At 33.9% G+C, this 22,034-nt stretch overlaps 2 protein-coding genes across 2 annotated transcripts; both read left to right on the top strand.

Annotated features, from left to right (window-relative positions):
- Positions 1–18,036: 18,036 nt before the first annotated feature.
- Positions 18,037–18,608, top strand: LOC148931033 (secreted RxLR effector protein 161-like). The gene is made up of 2 exons (XM_089066687.1): positions 18,037–18,138; positions 18,363–18,608. The coding sequence occupies exons 1-2, from the start codon at positions 18,037–18,039 to the stop codon at positions 18,606–18,608; spliced, it is 348 nt and encodes a 115-aa protein (XP_088922813.1).
- Positions 18,609–19,685: 1,077 nt separating this feature from the next.
- Positions 19,686–21,513, top strand: LOC125211017 (tryptophan N-monooxygenase CYP79A68-like). The gene is made up of 2 exons (XM_048110688.2): positions 19,686–20,639; positions 20,770–21,513. The coding sequence occupies exons 1-2, from the start codon at positions 19,725–19,727 to the stop codon at positions 21,397–21,399; spliced, it is 1,545 nt and encodes a 514-aa protein (XP_047966645.1). The 5' UTR covers positions 19,686–19,724; the 3' UTR covers positions 21,400–21,513.
- Positions 21,514–22,034: the final 521 nt, after the last annotated feature.

Below are 22,034 nucleotides of genomic sequence, written 5' to 3'. Positions count from 1 at the left end.
CGAACCTGAGGAAGTAAGTAGGGAAGGAAACAAAGCATTTGATGAAACCCAGGCTGGGACTTCCACAAATGCAGTGAAGCGAGCAAAACCATTTCCATATCGAGGGGAGGCGAAAAAGAAAAAGGATGATACAGAGGATCTCATGGAGATTTTCAGCAAGTTGGAAATCAACTTGCCATTCTTGCAAGCCTTGAAAATGCCCACCTTCAGTAAGTTCATCAAGGAGTTTATTGCAGGGAAAACCAAGCTAGACGGGAAGATTGTGATTGGAGAAACCGTGTCTGCTGTGATAAAGAAAAGAAGGATGCCCTCGAAATGCACCGACCCAGGTATGTTTACATTACCCATCTCTTTAGGGGATATCAAGGTTGAGCATGCCATGTGTGATCTAGGGGCGTCAATAAATGTTTTACCACTTTCGATCTATAAGAAGATAACTGGGGTAAGGATGGTTGCTACCAAGGTCGTGATCCAGCTAGCAGATAGGACTTGCATTTGCCCTGAAGGAGTGTTGGAAAATATTATAGTCAAAGTGCATGAATTTCTATATCCTGCTGATTTTTACGTAATTAAGATGAATGATAATGAGTCTGTTGAGTCTAGTGGGGTACTTTTGGGGAGGCCATTTTTGCGAACGGCTAAGACCATTATCGATGTGTTTGATGGAACAATTTGCTTGGACTATAATGGGGTCGCTGGGTTTGGTCCAGAAGATGCGAAATTTCAATAAGAACAAAAACAAAGCAAAAAAGTGTAAAAAAATTAGAAAACAAAATAAAACATGATTAAAGTGTTAGGTTGCCTGACAACAAGCGCTTGTTTTATGTCTTTAGCTTGACATCTCTTTCTTGCTCAAGATGGTCTTGTGTAAGTGCAATGTGTGTTCTTGAATTTTTCCAATCACCACTCCCATTATTCCTTCAATCTTTTTCATCCACCATTCAGCCATGTCTAAATGTTGTCCCACCAGAGCTGTTAGCATCTTTTCTTTGTTCTTTTTCTTAGCCCTTCTCTTTTTCTTCTTTTTCTTCAGTGGTTCTTGCATTGAAGCACAATTATTAGAAACATTCAAGTCATGCACAACGTGGTTAACATCTAAAACTACTAGTGAAGGGTCAGAGTTTATTGGATTTGTAATCCTTGACTGCCGTAGTCTCTGATCCTCTTTCCATATCCTTTCTTCTTCTTGCATCTTTTCATGTTCTATCATAACCTTTTGAATGCGGCAAATGTACTTTTCCTCTTTCTCACTTATTGAAATCTCTTCTTGTACTCTATCAATTACTTCTTAGCACATGTCTAAGAAGGGTTTCCCAAGGATAAGTGGAACACTCTTGTCTGCCTATATGTTAACCACCAAAAAATCTATAGGAAAATTAAAATTGTCAACTTTTACCAACATCATGTGCAATTGTTTCGTCCCCCATTTTCAGCTTGATTGTTGATGGTTTTAGATTCCCTATGTTAAACTGCACAAAAAACAGACAAATGCATTAAATTAACGTTCTCACGTAAATCACACAAAGCGTTACCTGTTGGTGCTTCGCCAAGTGTACACCATATGATGAACTTCTCTTTATACTTTTGCTTGACAGCCCGATGGTGTAAAATGATGCCCCCAATATTAGCTGACAACTGGATTTCTTTAAGATCATTCAAGTTTATTTTCTTATCAACCTCCTCCTCCTTCAACATGTTGGTGTAACTGGGAATTACTCTGTGCCCAGCAAAACACATCAAAAGATTTTTTAAACCACTTATTCAGCTTCGGCTTTTATAGTGAAGATAATGGAATTTGTGGTTGAAGAGAAGTCAAGATTCTTCTTTATTTGGTTCAACACTTTGGGCTATGGGTTCTCCCTTCTGCTGGAACTGCATGCTTGTCATGTTGGCAATTTTCTCAATTTGGATGTTCATGGACAAAATAGTGGAGCTCATGGTAGCAACAGTAGCCTCCAACCTGCTAATGTATTTGGTGTTCTCCATAGAAGATGCCAATAGATCATCAGTGATCTACTTTTTGGGCTCATCAATCTTCTGGCACTCAACTGGAAATCCTAAACATGATTGCAAAGCATTGTTAGAATTGTTATATGAAAAATGAGGATGATTACCAAAATCAAAAGAACTATTATCCCCCCCGTTTAGGACGACAATCAATGGGGACCCCATTATGGTAATGTGGAAATTGGCGTAGTTGAACTCAACTCCTAAGCGTGTAGCCATGTTGAAAATTGTCGTTTGTAAGGAGATCATTATAGCTTCAAGCTTCTCAGTTTGGATTTCTATCTGATTGATCCTTCGCTCATCCTTCATCTTACCCAACATGAATTCAATTATTAGCAGCTCCCTTCTGCTAATATCCTCATTTGCACCTTCATTTGATTTGCATAAACCACCATTATTGTTTGAAAAATTCGGAGGATAAAAATCATCAGAACAATTATTATAATTATGTCCCCCTGACTAGGGTCATAATATTCATTGAAGTATCCATTCTGATATCCTTGATGGCCATAGTTCATGTCCTCCACAGTAGTAGCTTCACATTTCTCTCTTCTTGACAACTCGATCTTCTCGATCCTCATTCTCATGGCTGCCAATTCTTTACCTCTTTCTTCCCTTCCTAATCACCAAACAAAATGAACTTTAAAAAAATAAAATAAAAATAAAAATAAAAATAAAAATAAAATCCAAAGTAGTATTATCTCCCTTTCTGTGATATCAATCTATGCGTAAAAGTATTTCTCGGCAACGGCCCCAAAAACTTGATCCATTATTTATTAGCACTAAAAGTACCTGCAAGTATACATGGTAGATCTAGTATAGCTAAAGGTAAGTACCGAGATATCGAATACGGGGAATAAATTTACAAATTGTCTACCATATACCCAGTCTCATATGCTATTTGAACACACAATTGAGATTTAATTAAACTAAGAAAAATAGAAAATAAAAGCAAGTAAATAAAGCAATTAAATGAAAACAGTGAAACAGTTTCGCAGTTTGGAGTTAACTTGGTTTGAGAAAGCAGATGAGGCAAGAGAATCCTAGGGTAGTGATTTCATCAACTCATTAGTAATTCTAATTATTTAGTTCAATGTTCATCCGACTCAAGCTCTGCTAAGAGTTATTCCTATCGTGTATCAACACTCATGTCACAAATATTGCATTGACACATAAAATATAAACCACTCAAAGTCATCACCGATAAGAGATTAACAATCATCAAAGTAACAAAATAAATATAAACCAAGGAATAATTAAAGTAAAACGAATTCTGAACATTAAACAAAATAAAAAGAACTACATAGAGTCAATTACTTTCATCCCCTAGGATTCTATAAATTTAGCTAATCTAAATAAATATAAGCAAAATAAGATATGTTCAATCTAACAAAAACTAGATAAAACTCGAAAGAATTAATCTTGCTCTTGCTTGATCTCCCTTGAATTTTATGTTCCTTGTAGAAGATGGAGGAATTTATGTGTAAGGTAGGGGATGAAATTAAGGCTCTAAGATTGGTGAATAATATGAATTAGGTTATGGGATATTTGTAGGCATGAAAAAGGTTTGGAGAAGGTAAATTTCGTTCCCTATAGTGTAAGGAAAAGATGTGTCTTCACAAGGTAATATCTTCTTTCCTTCTTTAAATTTCCGCCTAGACTGCAGTTGACAGCTTTACGCCACTTTGATAGAACGGCCATAACTCTCTTCACAGAACTCCGATTGAGGTGATCTTGGTACCAACTTGACTCTCTTTTCAAGACGAAGAGAATGGCGTGTACAAAGCCCTGATCAGACTTCAGGATGGCCGGAAAATTGAGTTTGAACACAAGTGTCGTGCGCCGTGTTTTTCCAGCGGTCGTTGGCAAGGGTCTAGCAACCGCTGGAGAGAGTCGGAGCCCTCTGAAGTCTTTGCAGCGACCGCTGCACTTGTTCCAACGGCCCGCTGGGCGTCCCCTCAGTTCCAGCTTCCGGAAATTCACCTTTTTATGCTATTTTTCTGCTCTATTTTGCACATTTCTTACAAAACACGTCAAAATACTAAAATGGATAAAATATGCGAATAATGGACATGTAATGCAACTTTGATACTCAAAACGGACCAAATAATCACCTTAAAACCGTGCAAAATCCGAGTGTATCAGTACTTCAATACTTAAATCTATGAGCATATATTCACAATCATGCATATACGTTCACACACACTTACACACATCACATGCACACTCACGTGTCACACACGAATGTACATGTGTCACTCATGCGCGCACACACACATGTAGTTTCATGATTCTCAAATCAAATTCTTTTCCACTTGATCTATATGCAGGGGCGGAGCCAAGAATTTATAGTGACGGAGATAAATTTATCTATAAAGAAAATTTTAAAACTTCAGGAAGGGCATTTACTGAAAAATTAAAAAAAATAAATTATATGAAAGACAATATTTATATAGGGAAGAAAATATAGCCTCCTAAGACATGAATAAAGTACTTCCTCCATCCCATTTAAGATGCCCACATTCTTGACCTATATAGGATTTTTTTAGGTTTAGTTGTTAGGTGGTGTAATTAAAGAGAAAATAGGTAGTTAAATACTCTCTCCGTCCCACAATAATTGTCACTCTTTTCCATTTTGGTCCGTCCCACAATAATTGTAACACTTCATTTTTACCATAAATGGTAAGTAGATCCTACATTCTACTAACTCATTCCACTTATATTTTATTATACTAATATAAAAAAATGGGTCTCACATTCCACTAATTTTTTCAACCAACTTTTTTTTACAATTCTTAAAATTCATGTCACCACCAAGAGTGACAATTATTGTGGGACAGATGGAGTATTTTAATGAGAGAAGAGAGAAGGATTTATTTCCAAGTATAGAAACTGCACATCTTATGCGAGACAAACTGAAAAGGAAATGTTGACATTTTTAATGGCATGGGTGCTGGGGTTTTGGTGCCTCTTGCACAACGGAAGACTTGTACAAAACAAATAAATTAGATACGGATCTATTTGACCGATTATGCGATTAATCAATTCACATGTTAAACAGATAATTGCATGCTAGAACGCAAATAATTCAGGCTTAGAAAAATATAAATCATTGTAAGCTATCTACAAATTTTCAGCCAATTTAGGGTTGGGCAACCATACAAAAAAATTTCCTAAAGTTCATGTTTACTACATTTTCAGCTTATATATATGGCTTGTGTGTGTTGCCTTAGGCCTAGTTCCTTGCTTTCATATTCTTGATCATTATTACTTTAGTGTTTACTATTTGTGTGGCTATATATACTTGAGGTGTATACCTTGATTGATTTGTCCGAGCACCAAAAATTGGGAATTGGATTGAGAGTGTGCATTACTAGCCCTACTATGTTATAAACCTATCGAGTGACTGATGCACTTTTTATTAGCACTAAATAAACCTGCGAGTACAAAGACGCTTTTTGAACCATTAATTTAAGTATTTTATAGATAAATTTGGACTAATTTAAGTATCTTATTGATAAATTTGGATTAATATGGTAGTTGAAAATCTTAATTTTGGTGAAAAGTGATAAATTTCGATAAAGGCACAAAAGAGATATGGGACCATCTGTATTGACTGCGACATTTTTGAGTTTGCCAGTCAAAGGGAAAAACATTTTACGTGGTAGTTGCATGATATAATTTCGCCCATTTATGCTAGATGTTAATGTGGATGTTTTTTGAATATTTTTTTAAACCTTTTATTTATTAATATTTGTCATTTGTTAGCTCATGTCTTACTTATTTACTGACGCCTCTGGTTGCAACACTAAATTTACTGCAAAAGAACAAATCTGTTATTAGTATGGTTCTTGCTCTCGACCAATTTGATTGCAAATGGTTTTTATTAACTTTTTATAAAAAAAAATTTCAACTATATGTACAATTCAGGTCAACTACACATCAAATGTCAACAACTTTATTCAATAAACACTATTTGACATGAATTGTACATGTAGTTGACATTATATTGTGTAGTTAACATGAACTGTATATGTAGTTGACATGGATTGAACACATAGTTGACATTATATGTGTGTAGTTGACATGAATTGTGTGTGTGGTTGACATGGATTGTACACATAGTTGACATTATATGTGTGTAGTTGACATGAATTGTATATGTAGTTGAAAAAAAAAATTAAAAAAAAAAAAACGAATTTTTTTTAAATTAAAAAAATTAAAAAATAAATTTAAATAAAAAAAAATAATTTAAATTTTTTTAAAAAAAATTAATTAAAAATTAAAATTAAAAATTAAAATAAATATTTATTGAATAAAATTTACTATGATATTACCATTCTGTCCTTTTATAATTAATTAATCTAAAGATATTTTGCATGAGGAAAAATCTGGACCACTCATTTAGTAAAAATGAGTGGCTGATATTGCATCTATTTCTCAATTAGCATAAAAAATCTCAATTGATCACAATCCTATATATATATATATATAGGGATGTATTCAAATACTTTTAATATCTTTTGTCCTTTTTCCTTCTTAATCCTAGCCCCACGATTTTGTCATCTGATGGTTAGATTAATGTCACGTGTCATTTAATAATGCACATTTTCATTCTAATAATGCACAGCGGCTAATAATGCAACATTATAGACTAATAATGCACATTTTCATTCTAATAATGCACAACGGCTAATAATGCAACATTATAGACTAATAATGCATTGATCACAACCATCCAATTCAAGGATCCAAGGGCTGAGATTAAGAAGGAAATAGGACACTTAGGGTCCAAAGGAGCCTAACGCTATATATATTTTATTCAATAAATATTTTTTTTAATATTTTTTAATATTTTTAATTTTTTTTAATTTTTTAATTTTTATTTTTGAACTACATATACAATCCATGTCAACTACACATATATAATGTCAACTATGTGTACAATCCATGTCAACCACACACACAATTCATGTCAATTACACACATATAATGTCAACTATGTGTACAATCCATGTCAACTACATATACAATTCATTTTAACTACACAATATAATGTCAACTACATGTATAATTCATGTCAAATAGTATTTATTGAATAAAGTTGTTGACATTTGATGTGTAGTTGACATGAATTGTATATATAGTTGAAAAAAAAATAAAATAAAATAAAATAAAATTTAAAAAAAATTAAAAAAAATAAAAAAAATAAAAAAAAAATTAATAAAAAAATTTAATAAAATTACAATTATGCCCCTCTGTTGACATAAACTACATGTTGTTGACATTTCAAAAATATTCTGAATGAGTGGCTGACATTTCATAAACTACGTGTATATATATATATATATACACACGTAGGATTCGTTATGGAATAATATATATGTATACATACGAAATGTTTTATATCATGTGTACATATATATATTAAAGCAATGATTGTGCATGTATATTAATAGGTAACGTGAGTATATTGTCTATATATTAGTGCCGTAGGTTATGTAAGAAATGAACGAAAGTGTGACATTATTATATTAAACTATTAGTTTAATTAATAATTGAAGAATTGGCCGTTAATATAACATTAGATAAATAAAGGTAGTTATAACTACACTTAACTGCCAACTCATGAAGGAATGCATCTTTTCGTTCAATTCTGAAATGCCGTATGATTAAGGAGTTCGGTTAATGCATGGTTAAGGTGTATATGCTAATAGACGCAATTCTTTATGAAAGGGTGTCTACTACCTATAAATATGCCCACGGCATTTGTGTATATATTAATAGGAATGGTTAATATGACAACCCCTTCTAATATGATACCATACCACTAATATCAGCCTTAGGATCTGAAAATTGGATGGTTGATAAGCTGCCACATGGCAGCTCATTTTATTTTTGTTTAATCAAATTAAAATGTTGAAGGGCAAATTAGGAAATTTCTTTTCTACTTTAGCAATGGAATTCTCCACCCAATTTCACGCCACTTTCCATACAATTCTCCACCCAATCCCATGCTAGATTCTGCAAATCACACAGCCATTGTCGATTTTTTATTCTTGATTCAGCAATATCCATCTCAATTATGTTTGAATTCATCTCAATTCGAGCTATTCAATCACACGATCGGTTGAATTTGCATTCGGCAATTTCTCTGCAATTCTCTCCAATCAGCGATTTCAATCTGTAAAGGGCTATTCAATCATTGAATTCTCTGTAATCGACGATTTTCTCTGCAATCACACCACAAATTCGTTCGAATATGGGTGAATCGATTATCACCTCTGTAAACTTTATGTTTTTTATTAGTGATTATTTGATAATCTGCAAATTCATCGAGTATTGCACGTTTGTTGAATTTATGCTTGTTTGATAATCTGTAAATTTCATGTTTTTATCCAGCTTTGTTGATCGTAATTTGATTTATGATTATTATCCATTCTTATTTGTTTATTTGATTCATTTTTGGTGTAGCATGTGTTTTTAATTCCATATTGCTTCGTAATGTATTACAAATTGCATTTCTCTGAACTTGCAATTGCATATCTGTATTACAGTTGCATCGGTGAATATTGTTGTTCAAATTCATTTTGATTCGTTCATCAACCTCTGTTAACATTTGTTTTGATTTATTTTTATTAAGTGCTTATGGCTATACTCTGTTTTTACAAGATTGCTACATTATGTGGTGCATATTGCAGTACAACGTATGGTTAATTGCATTCAATTGTAGGTTCAGGAAGTTATTCTGCAAGCCAATTGGTGTCTGTGAAGTTAATGACTAAACCATTGCGTCGTGTGGAAAATGTAGAGAAATATATCCAATTACTAACGAAATTGTGGCAGATAAAGGGAATAAGAGACCAAAGGTTGTGCAAGTGATTCTAAGAGCCGTTTGATGTCCACAAAGGAGAAAGCCGTGATATTGAGCAGCAAACCATTGCGTCGTTGTAAAAATTGTGGTGAACTCGGTCACCATGACTCTAGGAATAATGGCATACAAAAGGAAAATAGAAGAGTTAGTTCATGTAATCGCATTTGTGTTTTACCTTTCCAGATTGTTTTCATGGTCTATGAATATTGCCTTATTACCACGTTGTATTTGCAATTTTAATATTACTTTACTTTTACTGTTTGTGATACAGTATAATTGGTTACCAGATTTATTGATTTTATAACATACCAGATTGTGGTTCTGTTTTAAGAATATTGTTGTTTTAGTCTAAAAATATTGCTGTCAGAGAGATTGCTTTCTTAGTCTATGAATATTGCCTTGATACCGCATTGTATTTGCGGTTCTAATATTAATTTACTTTAACTCTTTATGCTATAGTTAATTGGTTACCAGATTTATTGGTTTTTGAACGTACTAGATTGTTGTTTTAGTACACGATTATTGCATCACAAAAGCCCTTAACGCAGTGCAAAGCTTCATTTTGCAATTGACGTAACTATGGTGTAAAACATCACATATTGCATCACAAAACATAAAGTCTTGCTTTACGTTTGTTTATACATTCTGAGCTTAAATTTCATACAACATTAAAGAGTTACTGAATATCAGATTACTATGTAGTAAATAACATTTCAATTATGTCATTAACATTTTCTTCACAAAAATAAAACCATCTTGAATTTAACTGAGAATAGTCACCCAATAAAAACATCAGTCAAGGAAAAAAACAACACTAAATCGAGAATCCATGTCCAAAAACACTTAAACTTCTTTCATCGGTCACGGCTTGCAATAGTCTGCAACCATCTTCTAAACGTCTATTGTTCCCTTATTTTTGCTCTCCTCAAAGTGATTTATGGCATTTTTCATGACATAGTCAATGGCCAGATTGTCGATGCCAGCCAGAATGCTAGTTTCACAAGTAAGTTATCCAGTTTGAAGTTTAGGAGTGCATCGAATCTCATATCGACCACATCCTTCTTGTGCTTTATGTTTAAGGGTTCCACCACACCACTAAAGAATTTGGGTGATATTCTGAACGACACAGAGCTCCTCCCTTATTCAATCGCACCATCACATAATGCAAAAAAGAGTATGAACAACATTAATAAACAGTCAACTAATAGTAGACATTACCATATAATACTTTCAGTTGCAAATTATAGTAGACTATACTGTATAATTGAATATGAAACTATGCAATATTAGATTTCAGTTGTTATCAATATTTCAGTTGGTGATAAACAATATTGCAATATTGTAAATGATGCACTGCAATATATAACCAGCAACACTGCAATATCAGTATCACATATATAACCAGCAACTTAGTACAGTTTGGGCATGCAACTATACAAATTCGTAAAAGATGAAATATATGAAACTAGAATTCCAAGATACACATCACAATACACATGAATGCAAGATAGGGTACAATGCACTACAAAATCCACAAATCAGTCAGGAAACTGAAACAGAAAAGAAGAAGAATCAAGCACATAATGCACAAATCAGATAGCAAACAAAAAGCATAGAGCAAGCAAGATAATTCAGACTCATCAATGTTTAGTTATACTAAACAGATTACATAACTCAGATTCAACAATAGTTCGAAAAACAAGCAATTGAGTCACGAAGTAGATTTGAGAAAGCAAACATAATCAGAAACCAATCAAAATCAGAATTGAGAAACACAAACCCTCCAATATTGTTTAAAACAATACTGCAATATTTATATGATACACTGCAATATATAACATACAAAACTGCAAGATGTATCACAATACCTAAACCTCATGGTCCTCTTATTTCTCTTTCTCTTGTTTCAGCTTCCTCCTCATTCATATTTTGATTACTACTGTTGTTTCAGCTTCTTCTTGTGTCTCCCTTCTAGAGTTATCTTCATACTCTTCTTCTTCTTCCATATGTGATCTTGTTCTTTTTCGTGCCATTTTAATTTCTCTTACATTGCATTAAACCAATAATATGAATCAAATAATGTCCACCAAACAAACAACATATAAAAAAATGCAGTGGATATAATACAACAACTAATGAACAGCCAAATCATCCACCAATGATATGATTCCACAAATCAACCAAATACAATAACATATGAGTTTTGATTCCAGTTTCAATTGATATGATTACGATGAATAAAATAAGCAAAATCAATCGAAGCAGATTAGAACATTATGAATACTAAACAGAGAAACAAATCACACGAACAGAACATTCCCCCAATATTTTTACAGAAAAATAAACAGAACCGATTATGAGAAATATGCAGATTTCTTCTCCAATTAAACACATAGATTCAAAAATTCATTGAATGAATCATCACTTGAGCCAGAATAATAAATCACATGAATAAGAATGAAACGGTAATTTCGTTAAGTATGCAAATTTTCTCCAAGCAAACGAAATAAAATTCATAGAATTGAACGACACCTTAAGAAATTGAGAAGCTGATTTCTGTGATAGCGTTTTCGATGGAATCAGCAGCGAAGTTGGTGGAAATCAGCAACTGGAGTTGCTTCCAGATCGCCGTCGAATTGAGGGTTAATCGTCGTTGAATTGAGGGTTAATCACGGTGTAGAGGCGGAGGCGGATGAGGAGCTGGCGTGATTTTAGGGGTGAATAATGGCGGTAGCGAGAGGGAGAGAGAGAGAGAGAAAGGATTTGAAGAATACCGCTATTTTTGGGGCATATCCCTAATTTTGATTTGAAAATATTATGAAATGACTAAAATACCCACGACAGCAATTCCTAATACACTAGACAGCAATATCTACTCTATTCACGAGATTTAATCTTGAGCATTGGACTTCCATATCCGACGGACTATATTGGTGGTATGATGTTAGTTTATCTATGGTGGCACCATAATGTGCCCCTATATTGATATACACATTAAAGTTCTGATTCTTTATTCATTAAAAGAATCACAAAGGTTTTTGAGGTCAAAGAGGGGATAACATCAATTAGAGATTTCAGTCGAAAGACAGGATAAATATCAAATGGTGGATTCAACCTCTACATCAAATGAAGAAAGCATGGATGGAGGTTGGTGATTTTATCTCCACTTTATAGTATAAATATTGTGGTTGAATTAATTCAAATATAGAATTAGATTTCATTATCGAAATCATTAAAGTTGAGATATGGCTTTCAGTTGGTATTAGAGCCAATCTTGATTTGGTTAATTCACCATTTATGTGATTTTAAAATCGAAATTTGAATGGTCTTGGATTTTTCTATTTTGATTAAATATGCTTCCGCTTATGTGTTGAGAATTATTTTATGAAATGTTAAAACAATATAAGGATATTCTAACTATTAAAGATTTCAATAATTAAATAATATATAGCTTGTTTATTACCAAAGTGGTCTTGTTATATTGCGTTTATTTACTGAAAATAATAAATGTTAATTAATTCATCATGATTATAGAGATGTTATAAATGATATAAGAGTTTGATTGATCAATTATTTTATTATCTATATACTGGGAGATCACCCAAAGGTGGATCATTGTATATAGTTAATAAATAGGAAGTGGATTAATCATTTATTCATGTGTCATATAGTATGTACACCCAAAGGCAACATGCTTATTTGATATATGTTTAGTTTGATTAATTGTTAAAGTATATATTTAGCATCGCTGAAAGTACATGTGCTTAAGTATTACCCAAAGGTTACTTGAATGCATGTTATTTAAAGTTTTTATTACTGTTTATGAATCTGTGTTAAAGAACTCAAGCACGTATAGATAAGCATGTATAAATGTTGCGGCTTTATAAAATTTGTATGCATATGCTAACTCTGTCATTAAATTAATGGGCAAAATTATGGAGAATGGTCTGAATAGATCCGGCGTACGTTGGGTGTAAAGATATTGGACCATGTTATACTAACGGAAGATGAATCATCAACCATTATAGATGCCACTCTGTAACTAAAAATCTCAATGTGAGACTTGGGAGTGATTCAACAGGTTGAGCCTTATGAGAATGACGATGAAAGAAAATTTGAGGTCATCTTTGCCTATGACAGAAAAAGCGAGAGAATTCATTAAGAAAATTGTTAGCGATTGGGTTTGGCTAATAAGTCAAATGTAGAAGCATAATGTATGGGCTTACTACAAAGAAGTTTGACTGGTCTCAGCCGATTCACAATCATGCTGCAAACATGTCTAACTTGACAGATAGTAAAGTTAACGACCTTGAAAATGGAGGTTCATGAGCAACTGTCGGCTAAAATTTATCATAAACTCCTTACATGTTGAATTTAGCCAGTTCCAGGTAAATTAAATACCATTAAAGATAAATGGGACAATTAAAGAATTAAAGACTATGTTGGTTTAAAAGGAATGGAGATTAAAGAAGATAAATTATCAAGTTGCGAATCTCATAGGTCTTGGAGGTGTAAGCACCAGTAAAGAAAAACTAAGTAATTAGGACCAAAGGAAGGATAAATCTTTTCTGAAAGTTCCAGAAAAGCATATCCATAAGGAAAAGAAGTGTTTCATTTGCAAGAAAATAGAACATTTCAGGAAAGATTGTCCTAAAAGAAAGGCTTCGTTTGATAAGAAAGTTGAACATAACGGTTTTGTTTACTTTAAATTAAATCTTATCCAAGAGCCTAATAGTACTTAGAGGTCAGTTTTGGTGCTACAATTCATATGTCTCATGTTAAACATGGATTCAGTTCAATCCAATCTACAAAAAGATTTGAACAATAATTGTTCATAAGAAAGCTGATAAAGGCATGGAACGAAGGCATTGGGACTTATAGATTGATCTTAGACATCAGATGTCATGTAGATCTTAACGGTTATCTCTATGTGCCTGAGTGTGCTATAAATATTGTCTGTAAGTGGATTGGATATATTAAGTTTTAATATCAAGATTGGATATAATGTATCCACATCGTACCAAAATGATTACTATTATGGTAATGGTACATTATTTGATTCACTTAATAGATACAATCTTTATGCAAAGTTTTCTGAATCCTTGTTTAATATTGAAAGTTGAGGCGTTAAGCGTTGTTCATCAAGTAAAAGTTTGGCGTTCTTGTGGCATTAAAGATTAGGTCATATTTCCAAAGAAATGATTAAGAGGTTGGTAAAGTATGAAAATCTTCCTCAAAGTCGGAATTTAGTGTCCTAAATATGTGTGTTGATTGCATTATGGGGAAGCAAACTAAACACATTATAAAGAAATCAGCTACGAGAAACACTCAGCTTATTAAGTTAATGCATATTGATATATGCGGTCCTTTTGACACTCCTTCTTGGGTTGGTAAGAAAATACTTTATCATCTTTATTGACGGTTACTCATGTTATGGAATAAATGTCTACTGTATGAAAGATCCAAGTCATTGAATGTCCTAAATGTATTCATTGATATGGTGGAATGACAGTTAGATAGAAAAGTTAAAATTGTAAGATTAGATAAAGATGTTGAGTTTTTGTGAAAATTTTATGGATAATATCCATGTCCATTTGTAAAGTTTCTCGAAGTAGAGGCATTTGTGCACGATAAACAATGCTTAATACTCCGCTAAAGGATGGTGTAGTGGAAAAGTGGAATCGTACATTAATGGAAATGGTTAGAAGTATGTTAAGTTGTTATACTTTACCCTTTTCATTGTGGATTATGCTTTAAAGACTACGACATATATGCTAAATTAGGTTTCCAGTAAGACAGTTCATAAAAAAAATTTTGAACTATAGACGAAAAGGAAACGTAGCTTAAGGCATATTCGTATTTGGGGTTGTCGAGCATAAGGATTTTGAAATGAAAGATATGAGTGAGACATCTTATGTGATTGAAATAGAAATATTTTGAGTTAGATCACAAGGATCGTTGAATTTGTCTCATAAGAGATATATCGATAAAATTTGAGAGAGATATAGGATGGAAAATTGCTCTATAAAGACAGCTCCAATTCAGAAAGGGGACAATGTCCTAAAAGTGAATTGGATTGTAAGAAAATGGAAAGAATTCCATATGCATCAGTGGTTGGGAGTTTGAACTATGTTCAAAACATGTAGACGACCGAATATTGCATTATTGTTGGTATGTTGGGTCGATATTAAAGTAATCCTAGAATGGATCACTGGAAAGCTGCAATGAAAGTCCTCAGGTACTTGCAAGGCACCAAAGAGCTCATGCTTATGTAAAAGGGAGTCCGATGACTTAGAGGTCATTGGATATTCAGATTCAGTCGGATGCGTCAATAGTAGAAAATTGACGTTTGGCTATTTGTTCCTTTAAGTCGTGGGAACAATATTATGGAAAAGTGGAAAATAGTTTGTCATTGCTATTTCTACTATGAAAGTTGGATTTTGGCATGCTTTGAGGCCAAAGTTCATAAAAGTGATTGCGAAATTTAATCTCGGGACTTGGAACTGTTAACATTATAGCCAAGTCGCTGAGATTTTATTGTGATAATTTCGCAGAAATCTTCTTCTGAAGGAAAGATAAGTACTTGAAAGGTGATATGCATGACACTGAAGTATTTGTCGATAAATGAAGAAGTACAGAAACATAAAGTGTTCATTGAGCATATAAGGACTAATATAATTGAAACGGATCCGTTAAATAAAGGATTATCACCCAAATGTTTATTGGCCATGAAAAACATATGGGTATGGGGTGCGTTAGGCTCCTTTGCACCCTAAGTGTCCTATTTCCTTCTTAATCTCAGCCCTTGGATCCTTGAATTGGATGGTTGTGATCAATGCATTATTAGTCTATAATGTTGCATTCTTAGCCATTGTGCATTATTAGAATGAAAATGTGCATTATTAGTCTATAATGTTGCATTATTAGCCGCTGTGCATTATTAGAATGGAAATGTGCATTATTAAATGACACGTGGCATTAATCTAACCGTCAGATGACAAAATCGTGGGGTTAGGATTAAGAAGAAAAAAGGACAAAAGATATGAGAAGGATTTGAATACATCCCTATAGATATATATATGTGAAGGATTCATTATGGAATAATATATATGTATACATACGAAAGGTGTTATAACATGTATACATATATATATTAAAGCAATGATTGTGCATATATATTAATAGGTAACGTGAGTATATTGTCTATATATTAGTGCCGTAGGCTATGTAAGAAATGAACGAAAGTGTGACATTATTATATTAAACTATTAGTTTACTTAATAATTGAGGAATTGGAAGTTAATATAACATTAGATAAATAAAGGTAGTTATACCTACATTTAACTGCCAACTCATGTAGGAATGCGTCTTTTCGTTCAATTCTGAAATGCTGTATGATTAAGGAGTTCGGTTAATGCATGGTTCAGGTGTATATGCTAATTGACGCAATTCTTTATGAAAGGGTGTCTATTACCTATAAATATGTGAGCATTCATCCTGTAAAGATACCGAGAAACATTTGTACATATAGCATGGATCGACACTCACATATACATAAAATATGCCCTTGGCATTTGTGTATATATTGATATACACATTAAAGTTCTGATTCTTTATTCGTCAAAAGAATCACTAAAGGTTTTGAGGTCAAAGAGGGGATAACATCAATTAGAGATTCAAGTCGAAAGAAAGGATAAATATCAAATGGTGGATTCAACCTCTACATCAAATGAAGAAAGCATGGATGGAGGTTGGTGATTTATCTCCACTTTATAGTATAAATATCGTGGTTGAATTAATTCAAATCTAGAATTAGATTTCATTATCGAAATCATTAAAGTTGAGATATGGCTTTCATAGTTACGAACATGAAACAATGAGCTATTTTAGTATACTTCTAATTTTCTTGATTTCGTCTATATTTCTTCAATATTTCCAATTTTGTTAAGTAGTGTTTTCATTTTGACGTGATGTGTGACAGCCACAAAAATGTGAATTATTGAAAATTTGCAGGTTTGTGCACTCTTGGTGATTAAACTGGTTTCTCGTTCTAGAGAGGGCATTGCCCAACTTAGTTATGTGGGGTTATGGGATCCATATGGATATCCAAAAGTATATGGTTGATATCCTATCACAATTTTTTGATGATCAGTTAATAAATTCCCGAGTTATCAATTTTAATGACACATATGTGTTGATTGACTATTAGAAGTACTAGGAGGTTCGAAATGAACATAGAGCCGCACAAATTTATCTCATACATAATTATGGTGGTCACCAGTAGTGGATTGCTTAGGACTTAAAGGACATTCGTGAAGCAAAAATCTGCCTTAAAAATCTCATCGTTCTCATTTTTCTCATTTCCCTATATTATCTTCCAGCCCCAACACCTCCAATAGCACTTTATAAATACACTATAAATCCATTTTCCACGTCACCACTATTTTTATTTTTTTTTATAATTTTTATGTTGTCAAATAAAATAACATAATATGAAAATCTTCGTGATATTAAAATATATAAAAAAAATATAACGAAAAACAAAATAATAAAAGTAAAATAAGCTTCAACAGTTATGGGTGATACGCTCGGATTTTGCACTGTTTTGAGGCCATTATTTAGTCTGTTTTGAGTGTCAAAGTTGCAATACATGTCCATTATTTGTATATTTTATCTATTTTGGTATTTTGACTTGTTTTGTGAGAAATATGCAAAATAGAGGCTATAAAGATAGCAAAAGGTTGAAGATGGAAATCTGGAGTATTCGAGCCAACCATCGACCGTTGACCGCCATCGACCGATGTTTCTGTAGCGACCTGCTTCAGAAAATTAGAGCTGAAAAGATGAACACGCCCAGTGACCACTAGAAAGTGCGCAACGACTACTGATTTAGATCCAGTAGCTAAGGAGTGATTACCAGCGTCTGCTGAAACAAGTGTAGTGGCCGCTGATCGAGAGACAGAAGCTACGGGATGATTTGCAGCGACCGCTGAACAAAGTGCAGTGGTCCGCTAGCAAAGCGCGGCGCAAAGAAAGTGCTCTATTTTCTCCCCAAGGCTTACCATACTGTATTGAAGATTTACCATATTGTGGGATCCGACTTTGAGGCTATAAATACGTCCTCAAACTTAACTTAGTTGTCGAACCAGTTCGAGATGAAAGATATGGGAGAAGCTAGAAACATTCTTGGTATCAAGGTCATTCGTGACAGAGAAAAGAGAATGTTGTGTTTATCTGAAGAATCTTACATCGAGACTGTACTTAGGCATTTTAGCATGCAAGATTCCAAGAAAGGTTTTCTACCTTTTAGAGACGGAATACATTTATCTCAGCAGAACGTTTAGGGTTTAGGGTTTAGTGTCCTAAGACAAGTCTGAGATAGAAGAGATTAGAAGGATACAAAATGTTCTGGCAGTCGGTAGTCACATGTATGTTATGCTTTGTACAAGGCCTGATATTTGCTTTGTTGTTGGCATGATAGCAAGATATCAATCATATCCTGGCCCAAGACATTGGACTGAAGTACCTGAAAATGACTCAAGACTATGCTCTAGTTTACAATGCAGCCGAGCTCTATCCTTTAGGATATACTGATTTAGATTTCCAAGCTGATCATGACTCGAGAAAATCTACTTCTGGATATGTGTTTACCTTAGGAGGAGGTGTCGTAGTATGGAAGAGAGTAAAACAAAAATGCATTGCAGACTCTACCATGGAAGTTGAATAGGTTGCCGCTTCAGATGCCGCAAAGGAAGATGTATGGCTGAAGAACTTTCTTCTAGACTTAGGTGTGGTTTCGAATCTACCCAAGAGAATCACCATTTATTGTGAAAATTCTGGTGCTATGGCAAACTCGAAAGAACCGCGGGCTCATATTTGCGTGAATAGAATTGCGCGATAATTGTGAGCATGATACATGTGATATTTGCGCGATTAGAATTTATCTGAATAATCTGCTAAATAGATCTAATTCTCTTATTTGTTTGTTCTTATATTACAAACCCCATCATGAGACGGTTCAAAACAAGCGAGAGGAATGGGACGAGACGGACCAAACCAAGTGACAAACGACCCCCAATTCTTCCACATATATTTTATTTTGAATGGTGTACCTAGTTACAACGGCCGACACTTCTCGTATGTCGCCGTCAGAAAGACCAACAAAAAGAATTGCACTCCTGATATCTCTACGGACATGCAGCCGCCACCCCGCCACCGTCGGAAGAGTAATTTTTTATATTATAACTATGATTTTAAGTTGCATAATTTTTAATGTGATTTTAAATTTTTAGAATTAAAATAGTTTAAATTTTTTTTAGGAATTTGTATTATCATTTTTGGTATTTTTTTAATAAAGTTTTATTATTAAGAAAACATTTATTGAAGTTTTTAAATTTAATAATAGAATAGTGAGACTCGTTAACAGTGAAGAGCATGAAGAATGTGATTGTGAGTGTTGTGTCTTGCTTTTACAGGAATAAAATATGAGTAAATGTGGATCAGACCCATGAATAATGAATAATGAATAATGTAGAATATGCTTTGATGCTCTCCGTAGAGAGCACAGTAACTGCGCATGCTCAAATATTTAAAATATATTAAAATATCAAAAATCTGTCCCACGTTATAATTTGTTTGGTAATGCGCCGTTCAATTAATAAATGTCTTGGTTCGTTCCTACCTAATATGAAATTTAATCCACATGTGTTCTTCCTACAGTAACTAACTAATACCTATATATGATTTTTATGTTCATTTCCCATTTTAAATACACATTCGAATAAGTAGCAAATATAGTATGTTATTCTTGAAACATCATCCAGTACAGCCTATAGGAATAGAAATGGAATTTGTATCACTATTTTTGGTAGTTTTAGTATTTTCCCTATCTATAATCTTCCACAAAAGGATACTAAAAAGACCAAAACACCCTCTTCCACCAGGTCCGTCCGGCTACCCGATCATCGGTTGCTTGCCGGAGATCGTGAGGAACAAGCCAACTTTCCGATGGATGCACGACTACATGCAAACCTTCAACACCGAAATAGCATGCTTTCGCGTTGGTAGCGTCCATGTCATCACCGTCAGCTCTCCCGAGCTTGCCCGAGAGTTTTTCAACGTTCAAGACTCCATTTTCGCAGCAAGACCGGGAAACATGACGGGGAGACTCACCAGCGACGGCTACTTGTCAGCAACTCTTGCGCCCGGAGGCGATCAGTGGAAGAAAATGAGGAGAGTCATTGTGTCGGAGGTGCTCAACTCATCTGTCCATCAATTTCTTCAAGGCAAGAGATGCGAAGAAGCCGATCACCTTGTTCGATACGTTTACAACGAGTCCAAGACTGGTGTCGCCATAAACGTGAGAGATGCAGCGCGGCTTTACTGCAGCAGCGTGATTAGAAAGTTGGTGTTCGGGAAGAGGTTTTTTGGAGCCGGGACAGAGGCTGGTGGGCCCGGATTTGAAGAGAAGGAACACATGGATGCAGTGTGGATAATATTATCACACACATATGGATTTGCAATTGCTGATTATGTTCCATTTCTTGAGGTGTTTGATTTCGATGGTCATAAAAAAACTCTTACCAATGCTATTAAGAATTTGAGAAAATATCAAGATCCTGAAATTAATAATAGGATTGAGATGTGGCGGAATGGTGTTAGAACTACTAAGGATGATATTCTTGATATTTTGATTAACCTCAAGGACTCCAACAATAATCCATTGTTGTCAGCTGAAGAGATCAAAGCCCAAGTTATTGTAAGTGGATTGATTTCTCTTCTTTGGTTGTCCCCATACAAGTAATTGATTTCCATTTTTCTAAAAAACTTCTCTTCTAAAATTAAGTTATTTCTAAAATTACATTCGATTTGAATATAATTGGTTGCAGGAAATGACTGTAGCTATGATTGACAATCCATCAAATGTTACTGAGTGGAGCATGAGCGAGATGATTCGTCAACCACATATTCTTGAGAGAGCCGTAAAAGAGCTAAATGAGGTTGTAGGAAAAAAGAGAGTTGTACAAGAATCAGATTTGCCTAATCTGAACTATATACAAGCTTGTGTTAAAGAGGCAATAAGGTTACATCCTGTGGCACCATTCAACCTTCCCCATGTTTCGACTGAAGATACTATTGTAAGTGGATACTTCATACCGAAAGGAAGTCACATCCTACTAAGTCGTCTCGGCCTAGGACGGAACCCTAGGGTCTGGGACGAGCCTCTTAAATTTAATCCAGACCGTCATATTACAAATGGATCCTCGCAAGTGGTTCTCACCGATTCTCAGCTGAAAATGTGGTCGTTCGGTGTTGGTAGGCGTGGTTGCCCAGCCATCTTGCTTGGTTCTACCGTAATGACACTTCTTTTAGCAAGACTTATTCACAGTTTTAGTTGGACGCCACTTTCTTCTATGCCTCTCATTCAAGAATCAGATTTAAATCCTTTTTTGGCCGAGCCATTGATTGCTCATGCAACTCCCAGATTGGAACCACAAGTTTATCAAAATTTAATATAAAATATATTGGCGATGTTCATCATATATACAAAATCTCATTTATATGTAAAATAATATACCAATAATAATACCAAGGAAAAATCGATGTATGTGCGCTTATTGTGAGCGCCTCATTTCATATGTTATTTACAGCTTTAGTTATAGTATATGTAGTGTTTATTAGAGTTATACAATAAAACATGTTTCAAGACCTTGAATATGTAAAATTCATAATCTACTTTTATATATTAATAATAATGAATATTTTGTTACAATGTATTTTTCTTATACATTTATGCTATATTTTACAATATTTAATGTTTAAAAGTAAACAGAGTCTATGTCTTTTTCATTGTAAACTGGACAAGTGTTAAGAGATGATTTCTCTTAGCAAGATTCCGGCGTCGCAGAGACGATCGTCGGAGGGATAAAAGGTAGACGAGGTAGTCGCGGGAGCTTTGCCCGTCGATCAAACCAAGATCAATACCGAATTGAAATAAGCGATAAAAATAAGATAGGTAATTGTATTTCTTGATTGAATAATGAGAATAACAATAGGTCCTATTTATAATACTCCTATGAATAACCTAACTTGGTGAATAAGATAATAATGATATGGAAAAGATATGATAAAATAACAATAGAAATATGGGAGA

This window comes from Salvia hispanica, chromosome 3 (assembly GCF_029641045.1).
Source record: "Salvia hispanica isolate PSC_SH4W2 chromosome 3, Shi_PSC_v1, whole genome shotgun sequence".
NCBI lineage: Eukaryota > Viridiplantae > Streptophyta > Magnoliopsida > Lamiales > Lamiaceae > Salvia > Salvia hispanica.
Note: the sequence above shows the minus strand (reverse complement) of the source record. Positions and strands in the feature narration are given on the sequence as shown.